Raw genomic sequence first — 17,244 nt, forward strand, 5'->3', positions numbered from 1 at the left:
GAGAAAGATCAATGCTTGGATTTTCACTTAAATGTTTCTTTTTTAAGATGGGATTGTGAAGACCATTATAACATGTTGTAATGACAAGATATATATTTTAAAGTAAAAAAATAAATATAGCATGTTTATGTTTTATCTTCAATATACTTTGAATAATCTATCAAGTAGTGAGAACTTTTGATAAGAAACATTTCTTTCCATATGTTGTAGGGTTATGTTTTTTTTAAACACCAATTTTAAGGAAAAAGGATTTTAAAAATTGCTTTAAGAGAGAATATATCTGTTGAAAATCTATCCTGAAGGAGAATAAAGCTTAATCATAGTATTTAATTTCCTTTTAGTTTCCCTCTTTATGTATCTGGAAGAAATTGATCTCACTACATTTCCTTGCAGAGTAGGCCTTTGTTCTTTATCCCAAGAGACATTTTAACTTGACATTCAGAATTACATCAGAACTAACACAGTCCTCATAGAAAGCTACATTTTATTTAAAAAATCTTGTTTAAATTGTTTTATTCTGTTGGAAATAAAATATCGTGGATATGTCATTGACTGCCTGTGATCTTTCTGCAAGGTGTCCCTAAATGTTTGGCCGATCACTTAAAACTGCCTGGGCCACAGGATTTTCACTGAGGGTGGGTGCTGATGACTGTAGGAGGTACAGAATCCTAGATAACCAGACTTTTTGGAGCCAGATAACTAATAACACTCACGGAACTCTAGCTACATCCTTATCCACTTTCAGGGGCTTTAATAGATTACCACGAATCTGTGGTTGATTGGCCATATATGATTAATAGTAAAATGTGTTGAATAAACTCATGAAAATTAAATTGGCTCCACTTTTGGTGAAATTTAAAATCGTCATTTAGGTATATATTTAGTATTTAGGATATACTTTTACATCTTTGAATTTTCCGGGGATTATTACTCTGTAATTATGCATTTTAGCTGTATTTCTGATTATTAGCTTCTTTATTAACAGAGGTGATCATTAAATGATATTTGCTGTTATGAAAGAGCAAGTAGAGCCACTAGGGAAACAGTATAGATGTTCCTCAAAAAATTAAAAATAGCAGTATATAGCAGTTCCACTTCGGGGTATATATCCAAAGGAAACGAAAAGGAAACGAAAACACTAACTTGAAAAGAAATATGCACCTCCATATTTATTGCAGCATTATTTACAATAGCCAAGATGTGGAAACAACTTAAGTGTCTGTCAATGGATGAATGGGTAAAGAAAATATGGTCTCTGTATACAATGAACTATTTTTCAGGCATAGAAAAGAAGAACATCTTGCCATTTGCGACAACACTGATGACCTTGAGGGCATTATGCTAAGTGAAATCAGACAGAGAAAGACAAATACTATATGATCTCACTTGTATGTGGAATCTTTAAAAAAAAGAAAAGAACCTATATATAGAGAGAACCGTAGGTGGTTGCCAGAGGCCGGGGGTGAGGGGTGGGCAAATGGGTGAAGGGAGTCAAAAGGGTATGAATTTTCAGTTATAAAACAAATAGGTCCTGGGGATATAATGGGAGATGTGATGTAATGGTGACTATAGTTAATAATACTGTATTGTATACTTGAAAGTTGCTAAGGAACTTAGCAACTTTTAAGTAAATCTTAAAAGTTCTCTTCACAAGATGTGGTGATGAGATGTTAACTAGATTTACTGTGGTGATCATTTCACAATATATGCAAATATCCAATCACTAGGTTGTACACCTGAAACTAATATAATGTTATAGCAAATTATATCTCAATTTATAAAAAAAGAAAAGTTGAGGGAGAAGTTGGGGAAAAAATGAGGTTTGGAGGTCATCTTTATTCAAAACTGTTTTTATTAATTAGTTGAAATCAGGGATCCCTGTTCTTTTTATTGTAAAATGCTACTGTGCTTCTCACCTAAAACCAGTATTACTGGAGATTAAACTTTGCTAGATAATGTGAGTGAGTTGTTCAGTGCAAATGCCTGCTCTTACAGTGATAATTACTACATCAGCTTTGTTTCTAGGGGTTAAATGCCAATTTAAAAGTATGTGAATTTCTGCTTTTATGTTCTGAATTTGATTATAAAACAAATATTAAATGTAGTAACATAAATAAGAGAAAGGAAAAGAAGATTCAAGAAATGTCAAAGTGTGGAGGAAAGGACAGTGGTAAAAAGAATGAAATTGAATGATGAAAAGTATTGATAATTTACTTCAGTTAACTAGGCTAGGTATCTAATCACGTTAACCTATGATTTGATTCATGATTCTAAATATTAAATTTTAAATTTAATAAATTTTAAATTGTTAGAAATTTAGCTTTCATTTGTCCTTTACTTTCTACTAAATAGACATTGATATAGATTTTATTTCAAAGCTTGATTTTATTAAAATTACCTTCTCCCTGAAATTTCTTGAGCTTTTCACTTTAGAGTTAAATTCAACCTTGTTATTCTAACAGCCATTATAAAAGTTCACAGTTTATTTGTAATGTGTTTTTAAATCTACGTGATGTTATTAGCAAAAATATTTAAATATCTGATTTTAAAAACTAGGTATAGCTATTTTTTTAGTGGTTGATTAGGATTTAATCTAGATTTAATCTAGATGCTAAATCCCTATCAGTAACTCAGGTCCTATGTAGAAGGCTGCCTTCCCCCTACCCGCTAAGTCAACCCACCTCCAGTCAGTTTTTGAGTTATTAGGGCCTGTATGTTTGTTGTTACATATTGCTCTTGTTGCTTATCCTTAACCCTGTTCATTGTGTTCATGGAATTTAAATCTGCTGCAAAAATGGCTTAATTCCCAAGCCTGGTTTCGGTCTCTGATGTTGAAATATGTTCTGCCACGAGATATGAACACGAATTATTTTGTGCCTGTGTATTTATATGTATACATAGGCATATAGGTATGTATTTATATGTGTACACACACATACAGTTTTTTATATATAGTGTTCAATTTTTGTATTCATAAAATGGGAAAGCTATGTTTCCTGTGAGTAAAAGAACTCTTAGACCAAATTTCTTCATTGGCTTTATGTTCCTCTTCAAGCTTTTCTATTAATTAAACAAACAATTAAAAAGATGGTTGCCTTAGATTGATCTTTAAAAACCAAATTAAAGAAGTGATTTCAAGGAGCCAATGTGATTGTTATAAAATCAGCTGTTGATTTATTTTTCTGATGAGATTTAATAATAGGATTCAAGGAACATTTTTGACTTTTCAAAATATTAATAAAAATCTCGAAGTTGACTATAAATGACTTATTCATTATTTTATCTCTGAGAACTTTAGAAAAACACCTATTGTAGATTCAGAGTAATAATGTTGATTTTAATTATTTCTCCTCTTTTTGTTTATAGGACTGATTGTATAGAAAAAAAGGATAGCCCTGAAGTATATTTTTGTTGCTGTGAGGGCAATATGTGTAATGAAAGGTTTTCTTATTTTCCGGAGATGGAAGTCACACAGCGTAAGTTCACAGGGAAAATGCATGTCTGTTCAACTAGTAGATTGAAAACAAAGCATATTTGTGTTGATGGAATAAGTCACTCCCATCTTCTTCTACTCTTTATTTTTTCTCCTAAAATTTGACACTATTTATTGTGAAATTTTGTCAACCAAATCTGAGTGGTTTTCTTCCTCTTCTTTTCCACAGCTACTTCGAATCCAGTTACACCAAAGCCACCCTATTACAACATCTTGCTCTATTCTTTGGTGCCACTTATGCTAATTGCGGGGATTGTCATTTGTGCATTTTGGGTGTACAGGCATCATAAGATGGCTTATCCTCCTGTGCTTGTTCCAACTCAAGTAAGTTATTGTCTTGTACTTTGTGTTGTTTTACATTTTACATTTTAAAGAAATATTACTGTGGTGAAACCACAGTAGATTGTTACAAATCATTTTCCTTTGGAGTTAATTTTTGAATATTTATTGTCATGGGAACTATAGCTAATTTTGCAAACTTATTATTTGCTGTGTCCTAAGCTTAAGGGTTGAAGTGGAGTAGAATAAAGACTATTCCCATTCCTGTTCTTCTTTGGAGAGTTTTACTGTCATTATAGTACTTTAAAATGTGGGATGTACTCTGCTGTCTTTCTTGAGAAGTAATTGATGGAGAAGTGATATCATAGCCCTTTCTTTCCCTTCTGTTTTCTCCTCCACTCCTAAGTTTTTGTGTCTTTTTCAAAACTACTTGCCAAAAAATCCTTTTAACCATGGTGAGGGACCCAGTAAGGTAGCCAAGAATGTGGATAGAGAAGTTTCACAAAGGCATCAAGAGGATATATCTATAAAATTGTTGTTCTAGAGAAGAGGAGCAACAGTTCTCATCATGTGTTGTTTGTAGTTCCAAGTATATATATTTTCATTTGCAGCATATCAAAAGTGTACTGAAGTCTGAAAACTTTTTTAATGCCCTTGATTCTCCCTCCCTCGACACCGAATATATCTGAAAATATAGGTGTGGTGGGTAGATAGTCAGAATAAATTCATGAAGTTTTCCTCACTCTCTAACATGTGGACAGTTGGAGCTGATTCAGTGCTTTACAAGGACTTTTAATATAAGTAGTTATTATTCTACAGGCAGAGGAAAGGTGATAGATAACTTTTGGTTTGATTGCTTGAGATGTCTTTAAACTCGAGTTTGTGTTTCTTTTGACTCTTAAGATCAAATTACCTCAGGCTTCTAGATCTCTTGGTTTAACTTTGTTTCTCTAATACCACTAGGATTAATGGTTAAAACTTGGTAGAAGAAAATGGTAAAGTCTTATAATTTAATGACCAAAACAGCTTCTCCACTTTAAGCTTTATTTACGTAACATATTCCTTTCTCAGTGCTTGAAGCAATCTGTTGGCATTAGAATTGATCCCTGTAATCTTTGTAAGATGTGTATATGGAGAAATAAGCCCAAAGGTAAAACTCCTTATTTAGTAAATTAGGTAAACACACTATTTTGTACAGGTGAAATATTTTAACTTTTAACATTAGTAGATAACTTGTAGATTTGTTAAAAATCACTTTAAGAAGTACTTTAAAGTTAAAAAAAATTTAGTGCCTAATAAATATATGTACTTTGCTTCAAAATGTCCATAGAATACACTTTACTTTCTGTTGGTGGTAACTATTTTTTATTTAATATCTACATTTAAAACAATGAGTATTTACTGTTGGTGACATGCATTGATTTGTGAAGCTGTCTCTTTCAGTAACCTAAGAGCAGTTGCCTTTATTAGGATCACCAGCAGAACTAAATGTGAGAGCTAAATAACTTCCTTCTAAACCTCCAGTTTGAATGTAATCTTATCAATTCAGAAGTCTGTGATGCTGGTTCAAAAGGAGAGTTACGGACAAATGCAAATTAAATTTGGTGCATAAAATACATTGATGGGGGTTTTAGGAAGCTCCATTTTACTTACTTTGATAGTGGGTACAACAAATATTTGTGCAAAGACTATTTTAAATGTATTTGTGCAGATTGTAATGACATAAATAACGATGCCACCTTGGGCTTATATAATTCTATTTTCAAAAATGATTATTTCCTGTACATGATTTTGCAAAGTAGTCAGTTTGCTTCATAGAGATCTACTTTTTTTGTTTTGTTTTCTTATATTATCTCTAATTAGTGATTAAATTGTGAATTTAACACAAAAAGAAAAGAAAAGAAAAAAAAAGAAAGAGTATTTAAGTGTCTAAATTTGCCCTGGATTTGTGATATGATAGAAACAAACTGGAAATTACATTTAAAAACAAATTTGTTAGATTTCTTAACAGAACTTTAAAAATAATAATGTAATCCTGTAGATAACATTGATTTATATAAAATATTGGTAAAAAAGTGTGGTTGGATATTTTTATTTAAAGGGCTGGATATCATATGTTTGAGGCCACTTTATTTAGAAATGCTAATTAATTCAAGGGTTTGGATTTTAAAAAGGAAAGATGGATTATTATTCTAAATAAGAACTAGGAATGTTCAATGAGTAGCCATCTCTGTGGGTTTTAGATATTTGTTGCAATGGTTAATGTTACTGTACACATTTATTTAGTGTTTGTGTTGTTCTCTAGTGAATTTTCATGAATTGTATGAATTACTGAAAAATAAGGAATGAACTTAAAAAGGTTTTGTGAAGGAATGACCTGGAATGGTCAGGCTTTGTTATGAAAAATTTAAGACATGCCTGACTTTATGCTTTCCTTCTGTCATAAACTGTGTTGTGGAAAAGGAGCATTGTCATCAATGTGGAACTTCATATATGTCATCTTTCACTGTTTCAAACGGTATAGAGTCATGCTGTAAGTCTCATTTTTGGTGAGAGGTTTTTGCAGACTAAGTGACCATCTTGTTACAAAATTCTCAGTTTTATTTCTGCTTCAAAAAAATGATTGATAATTGTATCAAGCATTAATTGAACATTTACGGTGTACTAGAGTACTGGCAAGTTACATAGATGTATTAATATATATATTAAAAATATACCAAAAAATACATAAAAATTTCCCCATGATTTCCGAGTTGTGACCAATATGTAAGGATCATCTTTGGAATTTGTTAAGAAATACAAATTCCTGGACCACGCCCCTGAAAGTATGGAATGGGGCCTGGGATATTTTGATTCTAATAAGTTTTCCAGGCAGTTCTGGTGACCAGCCAGGTGTAGAAAGGACTGATCTGATTTTACCTCACAGGGTTGTTTATGTAGTGTTATAATCCCCATTTTATAGATAAAGAAATTGAGACATAGCAAAGCTCACAAGTGTCAGAGCTGGAATCTGAACCAAGGATTCTCTGACACTAAAGCTTTGCTCTTACTGCTATGCTGTTCTGCCTCTCTTTTTTCAGAAAGCAGATGCTTTTGCTGTTTCAGATAATTCAGTAAACATCCCTACCATTTCAAAGTCATTCTATAAGTGAATTTATTTTCCCATTTGGGGATGTTGAGTAGTTTAACTACTAAAGTGAGCAATGACATGATCACATTGTCTCACAGAGGACAGAAGGGGAAATAAACACGTCATCTGTTTGCCATTAAAATTTTTTTAGCACACATTTTAGAATAGGGTTTATGAACATTGATTGGATTGCAGGTAAAGATTCTTGTGCTTCTGAGTTGATAGTGCCAGTGCCCTAGCTATTCAAGGCTTTTTTGAGGCACAGGAGAAGTCTGTAGGGGAAACATACTACACATTTGAAGTCTTAAGGTGTCTTCTGCATTTCACCCCATATTCATGTCCCCATATTCAAAGTTTAATTTCAAGACCAGTTAGGAAAAGATCTTACATTCTTGTTGTGCATTTCTGCAACAATCTTCCTTCTAATTTCTTTACTTTTAGACAATGACATAAAATTTGTCATTCTCTTTTCTTAGGGAAACTTTTTCTTAAAGCGTTGGCTAAAGGCTGGTGATAGCTTATTGATGGATCATTCCTATAATAAGAACTATATTTGAAGAGAATTTACAGTGATTCTCAGCAGAACAAGCTAACGTTACATATACTGTGCTCATTCATTGGTCTGATCTCAGTCTTTTATTCTCTTGTGGGTAAAAGATCAGTCTTATGGGGCATTCTCGAGGACTAAGACATATCTACATACATCTCTTAATAAGCTTGTTCTGGCAGTTAAATGGTAGGATTCTTTATTTCTAAGACATCAAGTTGTTTCAAGTTTCTTCTGTTTTTTTAGTATTTTGAAGAAGTGATACAGGGATATACGTGCTTTAAAATCTGGTCTTTAATTATGGTTCTAATTTATTTTAAAATAAAAAATATTCTAAAATACATCTGTAATAGTTAAAGACATAGAAAAAAGTAATCTTTTTTTTAAGAAATAAACCATTCTTCTTTCTTTATAACCTGTAACTACTGTGTTTCTAACATTTTTTCATGTTATCACTGTCTTCCCCTCATCCTGGGGGAAAGCCTTGGAGACAGCAACTTCTCCTATTCTCAGCCCGGTTATTTATGAACTCCAGTACCTTTTCATCCTTTCTGATCCTGTGGTTTTCAGCACATTATTAGGCTGGAGGCTGAGATTATTTCTGTAGTCTGCTAGATGGTCTTCTTGTTTCCAGTTCTCTCTCTCCATCTATACTATTGCATACAGTAACATTTTACATGTCTGATTATGTTACTTTCGTGCTTAAAAATATTTCAGGGCTCTGAGTGATCCGACAGCAAGAATACAAAGTTTGGAACATGACATGTTGTCTTCCATACTTTGTCTGCCCTTTGATTCTTTTCTTCCATTACACCCTAAGCCATCCATCATATGTATCTAGAATGGTATTAGTTACGTGCCATCCTTGAAAGAATTGAGAAAATAGTGCTCAAGTCAGTTTCTCTCTTTTGTGATTCAGATGAAATAACTTAGGTTGAGAAAGGTTCTGGCCATTTGTGAGCATGTTCCATTATCATACTTTATTATAAGCTCCTTAAAGACAAGGTATGTATTGTAATCACTACTGTATCTCATGCAGTGTTTGTATGTAATAACCATTCTGTAAGTGATGAATTGCTGAATTGTTTCATTTAGTGTTATACTAAGATGATAATGCAGTATACCCAGGAATTGTTTAATAAACATTTTATGTGCTTTAGGACTTTATTTCTTGGGGATAAAAATAAGTTGAAGCATTTCAGGCTTTTATAAGAGAATGCCATTATTATTCAATTCTTTCTGTAATCACAGGTGTGAAGCATCCTTTTAATTTGCATTACTTCGGTCACCTTTTCTTTTGCCTATCCTGAAACTGTCTTTCTGTATGTAGGTAGATGCTCTTACAATCTCCAGTAACTAAATTGAATGCAAACTGGTTTTTCTAGTACCAGTGAGTCACGAATATGAGGGAATTGATGCATTGACTCTATTAAGAAGTCTTATTGTGGTTAGAGTTAATGTGGTTTCAGTGAAACTGTTTGCATTGCTTTCATAACCATATGTAAGCTTAAGTTTCCTTCTTATAAAATCTATATTTGTGCTGATAAAAAATACCTCTTGATAAGAAAATGCAGTTTAGGGGCTAGAAATTACCTTCCTTTAACAAGGTATGCAGTTAGTTTCTTGTTAATTTTTGAAGGCTATATAATAGCACTAAAGTATTGCAGCATTAATACTTTTTAAATGACATCAATCTCTTCAGTCCTGACATAACATTTTCATGACATTTTGTCTAGATTTTGGTCTGACTGAAGGCTTTCAGATGTTTGGAATATTGAGTTGTACATACGAAACAATTCTGTTGACCTTAATATTAAAGTAATAATAGGTTGTCGTTTCACAGTATGTCAGATTACTATCCACTGAGAAACCAAGCCATCTGTGACAATGCTTTGTAGTATTTTCCTGTTGAACATGAGTTTATATATGTACCCATTTAAAATTAATAAGATACTAAAGGGGTCACATAACATTATTCAGCCAAGTCAATTTAGGAGAATGTGCTGCTTCCTTATTTGGAGAAGATGCAGGGAGAAGTTTACTGAGTTTTACTGAATATTTAATATGTTAGTATTGATTGCTGAATGGCTGGAGTTTAAGAACACATCTCTCTCTTCACTTTCTCTTCCATTTAAAAATTAACTACACATGCTTGCTTGTTATAGCAAGACAAATTATACAGAAAGAAGTATGTCCAAAAAAAGAGACAATCATTTGTTCTTCCTCTTTTTCCTTTATCAATTTCCTGAAATAACCAGTTTTAACAGGTTGATGTGTATCTTTTGACATCTTTCTCTAATCTCACTTGGGTATATATATTTTTTCTTTTTTATAAACTATAAAATGTTATTCTACAGTTGCTTTCTTTTAACAGTATATTGAGGACAGCTTTTCAGCTTAGTACTTTTAATCTATCTCATTCTGATTGTATGATGTGTTTCTAAGTGAAATTTAGTGGAGCTTTAATATATGCTCATAAAATACCAAAATTTGATGTTTTATTAGCTTAGAGTTTGTGTTAGGTTTCTGCTAAGAGCTAGAACCTACACTTCACAAATAGTTTTTGATTGTATTATTTTAGGATGTTAAATGTGGTGGTATAATTCTACTGCCTAACTCTTGAGCACCTTTTTTTTTTTTCCCCCATATACGCCTAAGAAATAGTACAGGGCCACTACAAATGTCTCTTTGTGTCATTATTTTTGTATTGATAACCTAAATTACACCTTACTTAAAAATTTTTTTTTAAATTTATTTTTGGCTGTGTTGGGTCTTTGTTGCTTCACGTGGGCTTTCTCTAGTTGCAGCAAGCGGGGCTACTCTTTGTTGCATTGCGCGGACTTCTCACTGCAGTGGCTTCTCTTGCCTATAGCATGGGCTCTAGGTGCATGGGCTTCAGTAGTTCAGCACATGGGCTCAGTAGTTGTGGTACACAGGCCTTAGAGCACATAGGCTTCAGTAGTTGTGGCTTGCGGGATCTAGAGTGCAAGCTCAAGTAGTTGTGGCACACGGGCTTAGCTGCTCCGCGCCATGTGGGATCTTCCCGGACCAAGGATCGAATCCATGTCCCCTGCATCGGCAGGCGGATTCTCAACCACTGTGCCACCAGGGAAGTCCCACAACTTACTATATATATACTTCTAAACTAATTGTAGGGAGAAGTATCACAAATTATCCATAGACATGCAGCTTGACAAAGTATTACTCTAGTTAAGTGTATATAAGTTGTTTCTCTTACAAATGTACAGACAGGCCCACTTCGAGGTTGGCTGAAATTCTGTGTCCAAAAGCAAAAAAGAAGGGGAGAAAGGAGTGAAAGGGAAAAACAAAAAAAAGCTGTATCAAAAGCTTAAAACAAGTTAAAGCTGCACATTAAAATTAATCAAAGAACCTTATTTCTAAAAATGACATATTAAATTTTAAAATCTTGAAATCAGTTTTTCTTTGGCCTGTGAAGGGCCCCGCCTTGTTTGCCAATTTACAAATGAGACTGATGCATATAGACCAGAGTGCATAATATTTCCTTTTTCTTGTATGGCAAGGAGATGGTAGATAGGAAGAAGCGAGCTTGCTTTTCTCTCTGTTTTTTATTTCCTGGACCTCATCCTCGATCTGTTCCATCATTCCGAGCTACTTCATTGCTGTCAAACCTTTTTCTATTAATTTGAGATAATAAAAATGAAGAAGTCCATTTGTTAGTGAAAGCTGCTTGCATCAGATAGTCTGGGGAGGTGTTCACCTTGGTTGGTTTGTTTTATTTTTGCTTAACTTTTCACCTGTTGCTTGAGCGCCTACTGTATGCCAGGTGCTGTGCTTGATGTATAATGTTAAGTGGCTCAGGGACAGTCTTTGCTGGCCCTTCTGGAGCCCACAGTTAACATGTAGGTGCACTAAAAATAGGTTGGTTGATTGGTTGTTTGACTTAGCAGCTTGGAGAGGAAGGGTAAAAAGAGTAAAAAGGAATTGCTTCAACAATTTTGGGCAAAGATGGAGGAAAGGAGGAGAAATGTTTGATTCCATTTCTGTAGTGATTGAGAGAAGAGCCACATCTGGGGTGCTGGGCTAATTTTAAGTGCTCAATAAGTTTTAGCTGTGAATTGCCAATGACCTCAAAATTGTACTCCAAAGGAAGAATTTTTGTTGAAACCACTGATTTCAATGTTAAAATTGATTTATTGAAATTATCATACTTGAAAATAATTTCAAAATATTGGCACATATATATATGTCAATACTTTGAAATTAATTTCAAATAATAAAAAATTTCATTTTGAGTACTCTGTCAAGCACTCTACAGAGCACTTTTTACATATTAACTCAGTGTAATCTTTCAATACCCTATGATGTATATAGGTGAAGTAAATTGGCCTAGAGTCACTCTGCTGAGTGGCAAAGCCTTGGACATTTATGTCCAAGGATTATTATTATCCATTGAAGTAATTTTAATTGAATAGCTCATTTCAGGACATTATTAGGTTGGGTCCATAAAAAACTAAAGTAGGATACAGGGAGGGATCAGAGTACATAATTTACATTTAAAATAGTTTTTATAGTGACTATATATAGCCTTGCAGATAAACATAGCCATTTTATCACATCACAATTTATTAATGTATAGCACGGTCCTTTTCCTTTTTTCCACTTGCAGAACACAAATGCTAAATAAAAATAAAATTTATTCTGTACCCAGTAATAAACCTGATGCTCCTGAGCAGCAGCCCGAAGAATAGGCATGTCTACCTTATCTCTTTCAGACTTGTAACTCCAGTGCTGACTACCCTGAGGAGCTAATCACTTCTTAGGGGACTTACTCAGCATCCTCATTCATCAGCCTTGGTCTGCCTTCATGCTTTGGTTTTGGAAGGAGTTAAGATGTGAGAAGTAGGAGTTGATGTGTCATAGAGGAATTTTGACGATCTAATTGGATAGAATCATGGCTGTGTATTTGACAGTATCAGTATTACTAAATCAATGTATAGTGTCTTGCTTTCCTTAGCTCAGAAGCATTTGTCCTGATACTCATACTATATTATTTCTTTACATATTCTATTTCTGTCTGCTTGGCAATAAATAGTCTTTTTTAAAATTTGCAATTGTAAAATGTCTTAGAATGTAAGATAATTATATGATTAAGAGGAGACAAATTCAGAATTTGTCAGTTTTCAAATACTTTGTTGAGCGGGTACTTAATTCTTCTTGATCATCCAAAGAGGTTGTTGAGTGAGTTATTAAAAAAATTATATATAAATGTAAATCTTGGGATGGTTTAAATAGTAAGAGAAAATTTATAGTATATTTCACATATATTTATAGCATGTAAAATCCATATTTCTAGAAAGATTTCTTTGTATTCTAGTTCTGTGTATCTAACTGTGTTCTAAATATTTCCACTTAGATGTCTCCAAGCACTTAACAATACAAGGTAATGATCTTCTCTCTCAGACCTGGTTCTCAGTAAATGGAACCAGTAACCATTTGGTTGCACAAGTCGGAAATCTAGGATGTGTCCCAATACTGGTTTTTTCCACCTTATCTGCCTTCCTCTAGTACTTATTTCATTTCTCAAGGATCCTCTCCCTCAGGAGGTCTTCTCTTATTTACCTTGCCCAGTATAAGTTAGGTTTCTCTTTACAGGTGCTCAAGGTAACTAAATTGCTTTTTATTGCTCTTATTTTATAATTATGCATTCATTGGTATGATTCTTTGATTAGTCTTTCTTCCCCACACTATAGTAAGTGTCATGAGAGCCTGGGTAGCCAGTGCCTGGCACAAACTAGGTGCTCAGTAAAGATTTGTTGAATGAATAGAGAAGTATTATTCATTCCTTTCTGATGTTTGTCAATAGTTAATTTCTTTTCCCCTTAAGGAATAAGCAGCAAGTCTCTTTCTCATCCAGCAACCTAATTACTTGACATTAATGTGCTGATTTGGTTTTCACTATTATCTCCAGTCACAGTGCATGATACTCAAGTTTCATTTTCCAAGTTGTGAATACAGATTACTTTGTTTGGTTACTCTTTATCTGTTTGTGTATTTCGGTGAATTTTTTTTGGGGGGGGGATTCTGTTTTGCCTCTTATTTTGTAACATAGTTTATGCATTGAGGCCTGTTCTTGGTGTCTTTTGTTTAATTTGGATCATTCTATAGCTTATTCTAATACTCATTTATTGAGAGTTATATTGAGCTAAGGTACACTTTTTTGGTAAGATGCATGGACAGCACCTACTTGCCCAGTGTTATTACAGTGGCATCTTTGTCTCTGAAAGCACTGGTATGAAAACAAAAACAGATGTTTAAGCCTTGGAAGCTACAGTCTAGTTACTCATTTGGCATATATTTCTTTCAAGGGATGAATTTTACTTTGGAGTACTGATAAAATGTTTTGATAGTGGGATTAGCTAAGCCTTTTAGATGAATTATTAAATAATCCTGAATCATTATCACAGGAGAAAATCAAGAAGCAAGAAAAACTAGTTAAGCAACTGGTACATATAAACAAGTTGTCACATCTTTTTCATCAGTGCTATTTGTTCTCTGTAGAAATATTGGAAACTGGGAAATATAGTCAAGTGTTTGGAGGAATTCAAAGTCTTTCTTTACACTGGTGACAATATTTCTCTTGATTTTAAATTAGGGCCCTTCCTTACCTGTCGTGGGATGACTAGTAAAATGAAAATCTTGTTCTTTATCAGTATCTGAGCGTCCTGAGCCTGAAAAATATGCATGGATACTTCCTTCCAGGGCCACCACTGTTTGACCTCTTCACTCTGGATGTAGCTGGGGAAGTAGTTAACAGTAGGCCTGGTCTATCACTGTGTTCTACTCAGTTCTGATCTTACTCTTCTCCCATCTTATTTTCTTTCCCTAGTGTATTATTTATGTTGCACACACTCACATAGGCACCAGAAATGTTTTTTTGTCTCACTGTAAGGATTCTCCTGTCTTCCATGAGAGGGGAATGAAGCAGTTCTGGAAGTTGGAGATTCTAGGTTCTTAGGACAACTGTCTGAGAAACTTAACTCTAGCTATATAAAAATTTCTTGTGCTGCTCCTACAGTTTTTGTTAAATGCAGTACTGCCCTCTGGTGTCCAGAGTCCAATTCAAATGTATAGCTTCTCAGCTAAATTGCTTTTTAAAAAAAAAACTCTTATAGTTAGACCTTAGAACTTCTTAGAAAAATAAGTAACAATTATTTAAGACTTGGTTTAGTTTATTTGCTGGCTTGAAGTCCATTGGATCAGGTAACTTGGGGTCATACTAGAGTCATCTATATAATGATACCTCTTATCTGATAGATAATGTCCAAGATTTAAAAAAGAATATATTAATTACTTTCCTCTGTTTATAAGGAAAGTGTTCTCAGTTCTCATTTAAAAAATATGATACATTGAATCATTGCAAGCTTTTAAAAAGCTAAGTCATTATTCTCCTTCCTTCACTTTTGTAACTGATGTGTCATTTTTCATTTCATTCTGGATATAAATCGTAATTTCTTTTGCCTGTGTTTTTTCTTCACAAGCACGCCTTTCATATAATGATAGAGGTAAGATGCATTGATGTTTGTTTTATGGTTGTGGCACTTTTTGTGGATGCATACTAAACATTTTGTTCTTAGATTTTTTTTTGTTGTTGCTTTATTGTGCATCCTCTATAGTTTATAACTTTATGTTGTAGTTTTTTTTTCCACTTCTAGTATTAAAAACATGATTGGCTTGTCATAGTAATAGTTTTGGGTTTTAAAGAATTGTTACCAGTGTTTATACTTATCTAAGGTGAAATGTAGAAACAGCTGTTTTAGTTGACTAGAAGTTAACACCTAATGGCTAGATTTTTAGCCTTACAAACCTTGTATTGCTTAATTTTTATAGTATGTCATTACCTTAAATGTCAGCATGTGCTCATTTTTAACAGATGCTGACTTTCTGGTCGAATCCATTATCTTTTAATGTGAAATCTATATTTTCAGGTAGTTTCTTTCATCTTTGGCATCTTTAGCAAATGGACTGGCTAGAGAAGTATAACTTGATCTTTTGCTGTCTGGAAGTTTAAGGCTTTATTTAGATTAGAATTCACCTTCCATATGGAGAACCAGCATAAATAAAATAATCACAGACTGCTTTACAGCTCTTCACCTCTAATCTTTTATCCACCGTTGGTTATAGTAATGATACTGGGTAGTGGTGCTGGGGTGGGGGGCACTTTTTCCAGCTATTGTCATTTGTCGCTTCCCAACATGTCTTCTGATGCCATAATTTTCACATACAAATGGGTAAAGAAGAGATGTAATCAGAGCCATGTTCTAATGAATATCTTTTTAACTGTGCAAAATAGCATGGGTAGTGCAAGAGAACTGGAACTTAGGGAAGGTTTTCAGGAACTCTGTAGTCCTTATAGTTACCCCTTCAAAAGTGTTTTTTCTCTGTAGCAGGGCAAAGCCATGTTTTATGGATAATATCAGAATGTTGTTGTCATTGTGAAGTTTAAGTCTGAATTTGTCTCCCCAGGTTCTCACATATTTTAAGGGTATAAATCTTTATTCCTAGAATCAAGTATGAGGTTTTTTTGGTTAAATTAGTATAATGCTGCTAATAAACAGAAAATAATTTCTAATATTCTTAGATTATAGGATAAGTAAAAGCTAGATATGAGGGAAGTGGTTAAAACTTCCTTTAAATGTAAGCTCTTAAATGTAAGAACTGAAAAGTATGAATTAGAAGAATAGTCCAATAATATTTTATTAGAAAAGCAAAAAGATATATTGACTGGTAGTATAGATTTTATAGGGTTATAATCTGTTACAGAGTCCTCATTTTTGAACCTAACCTTTCTAAGAATTATAGAATTATCATTTCTAAACGTTTTGACATTTTGTAGGAGTGTGCCTTTGTAGATCTTCTTCTCACCCTTTGAAAATTGGCCTGTGTTCTCCTAAATTTAAGCTTTTTACTTATAAGTAATTGTGACAAAGCATATTTTCAGGCTGTTAATATATAATGCTGACTATAATGGTAATTTCATTAGGAGAGTGATCTAAGATTTCTTACTGAAATATAATGGTAGCTTAGAAACATTGTAAACAGAGTCTTGGAAACTTACAGGAACTTTTAAGTTTTACCTATGCATTTGGAAAACATTCAGTGATTTTTTTTTAAAATTCTAAACATAGGCATTGGAAATTTTTCTTTCCTAAAATTAAGGTTAATATTATATTAAAGTCTTATTTTGAGTATTCTTTTCTTTTTAAACATCTTTATTGGAGTATAATTGCTTTACAGTGGTGTGTTAGTTTCTGCTTTATAACAGCATGAATCAGCTACAGTAGCCAGGACATGGAAGCAACCTAAGTGTCCATCGCCAGACGAATGGATAAAGAAGATGTGGCACATATATACAATGGAATATAAACGAAATTGAGTTATTTGTAGTGATGTGGATGGACCTAGAGTCTGTCATACAGAATAAAGTCTTATTTTGAACTGCCGACATATTCTTAATTTGAGATGTGGATTAACTCATCTGAGTCCTATTTTATAGACTGAATCATATCCATATGGTTGGTACTCTTTAGAATAGAAAATGGATAATGTGTATGTTATATAGAGAGACATTATCAGTCAATTTATTAAAAATTTTAGTGTTTACATACAGTGCTATATTATTCTTTACTTGGTTATTTTCCCTCTTCAGCTTTCAACCCTTATCTGCATACTTTAGTTTTTGTCATCCCTGCTTTGAAAACTCAACTTTTCTAACATATCTAAAGGAGGGGGAGTCATTGACTTTAACCTTATAGT

General features: G+C 33.3%; 1 protein-coding gene across 2 annotated transcripts in view; it reads left to right on the plus strand.

Annotated features, from left to right (window-relative positions):
* ACVR2A (activin A receptor type 2A) overlaps window positions 1-17,244 on the plus strand; it is an 87,466-nt gene that overhangs the window by 52,480 nt on the left and 17,742 nt on the right. Inside the window, exons 4-6 of one of the 2 annotated variants that reach the window (XM_067025978.1) lie at window positions 3,367-3,476; window positions 3,663-3,817; window positions 14,970-14,993. In XM_067025978.1, coding sequence (XP_066882079.1) covers window positions 3,367-3,476; window positions 3,663-3,817; window positions 14,970-14,993 — 289 coding nt within the window. The remainder of the gene's footprint in view (window positions 1-3,366; window positions 3,477-3,662; window positions 3,818-14,969; window positions 14,994-17,244) is intronic. The other variant, XM_067025977.1, reaches the window with a different exon arrangement.

Source organism: Kogia breviceps, chromosome 2, assembly GCF_026419965.1.
Source record: "Kogia breviceps isolate mKogBre1 chromosome 2, mKogBre1 haplotype 1, whole genome shotgun sequence".
Lineage (NCBI taxonomy): Eukaryota > Metazoa > Chordata > Mammalia > Artiodactyla > Physeteridae > Kogia > Kogia breviceps.